Source organism: Phaethon lepturus, unplaced genomic scaffold, assembly GCF_000687285.1.
Source record: "Phaethon lepturus isolate BGI_N335 unplaced genomic scaffold, ASM68728v1 scaffold47714, whole genome shotgun sequence".
NCBI classification, from domain to species: domain Eukaryota; kingdom Metazoa; phylum Chordata; class Aves; order Phaethontiformes; family Phaethontidae; genus Phaethon; species Phaethon lepturus.
Genome location: NW_010533412.1, coordinates 33,038 through 37,080, shown reverse-complemented (window position 1 = coordinate 37,080; position 4,043 = coordinate 33,038). Strand labels below are relative to the sequence as shown.

The following is a 4,043-nucleotide window of genomic DNA, read 5'->3' as shown; positions in this document are numbered from 1 at the left end:
CCCCCCCCGCGCCCCCGCCCCCCCGGGCCCGGCCACTCACCGCTGCAGGAGCCGCCCTTGGACTTGCTGCTGTGCAAGGACGGTGGGAGCGACGGCTGCTGCTGGAGGGGACAGTCCCCTCCTTTGTTGCAGTGCCAATGTCCCCTCATCCCGGCGGCAGCAGCCCGGCTGTGGGTCTGGCTGTGCTGGCGTGGCACAGGTTGACTGTGTGCCCCACTAGCAGCCGCTCCCGCGCCGCCTCGAGCCAGCACTACTCCCCCACAGCCCTTTCCCAACTTCCGATAGTCTCTGCCACGGCAGCTGCTAATCCCACCGATGTCTAAAACAGCTTCTGAGTGTGCCCAACCCTCGTCTTGCCTCAAAACTGAGCACGTACATTTATAGCAGGAAAGCGTGTTCAGCTGCTGAGGGAAGCAGCTGAGCGCCCATCGCCGTGCGTGCCCCAGCCCTCCCCTGGCAGAAGTCACTCAGCCTCGTGTCTCCGCTCACTTTGCCAAGCGCAGCACAGCCAGGAATGGCTCACTAAAACCTTTCTCTGTGGCTTGTGGCTGTGAGCTGTATCTTCTCGACTGTCCCGGGCTTTGCCCTGCCCTCAGCTGATCTACTCACAGGTTCGTAGCACTATTTACGGTGGAGCCCATACTCATACCTTTGTGCTGAAAATACCCAAATGCTTGCTATACTCATAAATATGCCATTAAGAAAGCACCTTTCAAAAGAGATCTCCAGGTTCTGCCTGGATACTGAGCTTTAAATTGTGCTCTCCTGCCTGCAGGGAGATCAGACGCTGCTTTTTGGGGTTGAACTGCAGAAGAGGGCTCCTCAAGGGAGTATTTTCTCCCCCAAATAAATTCAAGCATTTGATAGAACAAATGAGAAATCCATTTCCCTTAGCATTTCCCTTAATGAAAAACTAAATTTTGTTTGCCAAAAACTGCACAGAACTAGAGAGTTTTGTTTTAGTGAAAAAACCCATTTCTGTTATTTTGTGCTTGCAGGTGGGTGTGAGGAGGAGCTGCGTGTGTGTGTGTGTGTTTGTGTCTGCACGTACACTCACGTGTATGGCAGGGAAAGAAAAACAGAGGTATGATTTTATAGCCTCCTGCATTTATTTGTTAGCTCTGGAGATTCCCACCTGCTCTGCTGTTTGTGACCGTTGTAGGAAGTTCAATGCTTAAAGGTGCTCCAGCCTCAAAGCAGAGCACCCGTAGTTCGGAGAGCACCAGCGCAGCCCGGAGCGTGTCCCTTGGCCACCGGCCCCCCAGAGCCCGCAGCACCCCCTCTTTGCTGAGCCACGGGGCTGGGAGGCTCAGATTAACCCGGGACAGCACAGGGAGCTGGAGGTCCGGCTGCCTGCTGGAACAGAGAGACTCTGTTTTCACCCGAATTTGTGCCAATGCGCAGCGTTAACTTCTGGCCGCGCCTTTACCGAAGTAGGACGTGCGTACATTTGCTCCTTCCTTTTTTGATACACTCTTGACATTCCCACACCCAGAATTTAGGAGCTGTGTTAAATGCTGGCAGGCTGCAAATTTTCTTTTAATAAAATACGACCATCTGGGGGTTGCCAGGCTGAAAAAGGAATTTATAATGGGTCGTAATTCTTAGTTTATACTTTTGAAAAGAATAAAAATATTTCAAATTCATAATTCAGTTTTAAATTGGCTTCAGACAGTGACCATAAATAGGAAAGTTCAGCCTGAAGCAGACCAGAGTTTTATAGCCAAGTAATAAACCATTGGAAATAAGAGCTAGATTGGCATTACTTCATCCTATCTCTGCATTTATACAACAGACTGGAAGGAGTTCCTTTAGGTTACGATAACAGTTCTTGAAAATTTTCTCAAGTCCCCATTATTTTTAATCCTACGTATTGAACACAGAGTACTGTATTCAACTCACCATTACTTCTGTTCCATTTTAACATATCCATGAACATAAGCCATGGCAGAGCTTTGCTTTTTTTTTTTTATTTGCCACTTTACAAACCGGAATCTTCACTTTTTGAAGAGATGTTTCTCTGCTTATAAATACTGCCACTATTAGCATGTATACAAGCATAAACACAATCAGAACACTTGAAGCAGCTCAATTTTGAAAGAACAGATCTAGGGCTTGATCTAAAGAATATGCTGTGACTTCATTTCATTTTGAAGTTATTTAACTCTTTTTTCAAACCCATTCTCCTCTCAAAAAGAGAAAAAAGAAAAAGATGAGTTTTGAGTGGAAACATTTTCAGATGTTAATGAATGTTTTTAAATTTTCTGAATTTCATTTTGCTCCTTCCTTTTGGTCAAAAATGTTTACTGACTTTGCAAAAAAAAAAAGTTTTGATCATCTTGAAAAACTTTTTGTTTGTTTTTGGATTACCTTTTTTTTTCCCCCCCACTTACTGTCAGAAAATAACCAAAACCAAATGCAAATTAAGTATGTTCAACTCTACTCAGCAGACCCTGGATTCTGCTCATGAAGCAGGTAAGTCATTTTAGCTCTCAATACCCCCAATTCACCATCTTCAGAATGGGGGAGATGGGCTGATACCCGCTGTCAATAAGTTCTGAGCTGTTGGTGGAAATTGCTATAGAAGACCACAGTAGCAGCAGTATTGATCTAAAACACCCACAGGAATTAATGTGTGCATGAATGGGCATTTTTTATTTGTTTCTGGTAATTATGGCTTAATTCTCTATCTAATCTACATATTCTAAAGGAATAATTTTACTCTCCATCTCCTTTCTCTCCTAGCTTTGTTTAACCTCATACCTGTGGGTTTACGAGTGGTGGCGATTCAGGGGGTTCAAACAAAATTGTATCTGGCAATGAACAGTGAAGGATACCTATATACATCAGTAAGTAAACATTTTTAATTTTGTTCTCACTGAAATGATGGTAAGAATTTAGTAAATGAATAATTTAGTCTTCTAAGGAATCTGCTTATATCCTGTAGAGATGGGATTTGCCAGCAAGTTCGGTATAGTGGTGATACTCTGTTTTTAGCTTATTATTCTGTTGCCATTATGAATATATATGGATGTACAGAATCAAACTGTGGTGCCTTTCATGGAAACTAATGATCCCAAAGTGTGAAATAAATAAAAAAAACATAATCAAAACCCCAAACAGAAAAGATGCTATCTCTTGGTCACTGTGGACTGATTGGGCTAATCAGTGTGGGGTACAGAGGGAAAGGGACAACTGTGTGAATCACACGCATGCCTGAACACGTTTTATATCTTCCCATATAATCTCTACTCCTGTTATTAAAAGGGATTAGAGAAATTCATTTTTTTGTTTGGCCAGGATTTTCAAATAGAAATGGAATCAGGTGCCAAAATCTTATGGCTTCAAATTGTTGCGTGCGTAAAGAAATGTTTTATTTAGCAGTTTTGATGAAAAGTGTCAGTTAATAACTTTCAGTGACATTTCTCAAGAGAGCAAACTGTTTTTATGAAAAAAAGAAAAAAGGACATTTTTAAAAATAGACCATTTTTCAATTAAAAACATTTAGTTGAACTACGTTCAGGAGTTTTAATTATAAAGTCTTAATAGATTTTTCCCAAGGAGGAAAGTAGAGGAAAATGTAATTTATTGTCTACTACAAATTATTCCCTTCTATGAATTATTCCCTTTAGGTGCCTTTAATACTGATAACAATTAAGTAAACTTATTCAAATCTCTTATTTGTTTTGCAATCCTGACAGCTGGGACAAGGGGGAGCTTTGCATATTTTCCCTCTTGTATCTGCCGGAGCAAAAGCAAATTAGACCTGGCTGTGCTTTGGGACAAAGTGAAATTTCAGTGAACGGCATCGAACTCTGCTTTTCTTTTTGCTGTGGCTGTTTGCTTAGTGCAGTTAATCCACAGATCTGTTTGCAGGGCTGTAGCCACACAGCCAGATCGTGCAAAGTCCCCTTAATCCCGTGTAGTCACGGTCCTGTGACTGAGCAGTGTCGTTTACGTTTGCGCTCCAAAGGTACCGGTGACTGCACCGTGCGTTTTCGTTTACATTAGCATCCTCGGCTGCACTCCTTTCTGCTGCCTGC

General features: G+C 42.8%; 1 protein-coding gene across 1 annotated transcript in view; it reads left to right on the top strand.

The window, feature by feature from the left end:
• The window catches only part of LOC104619332 (fibroblast growth factor 13), a gene marked incomplete at both ends in the record, with an annotated part of 8,417 nt that extends 5,568 nt beyond the window's left edge, over nt 1–2,849 (top strand). Inside the window, one exon of the mRNA XM_010285170.1 lies at nt 2,746–2,849. Coding sequence (XP_010283472.1) covers nt 2,746–2,849 — 104 coding nt within the window. The remainder of the gene's footprint in view (nt 1–2,745) is intronic.
• Nucleotides 2,850–4,043: the final 1,194 nt, after the last annotated feature.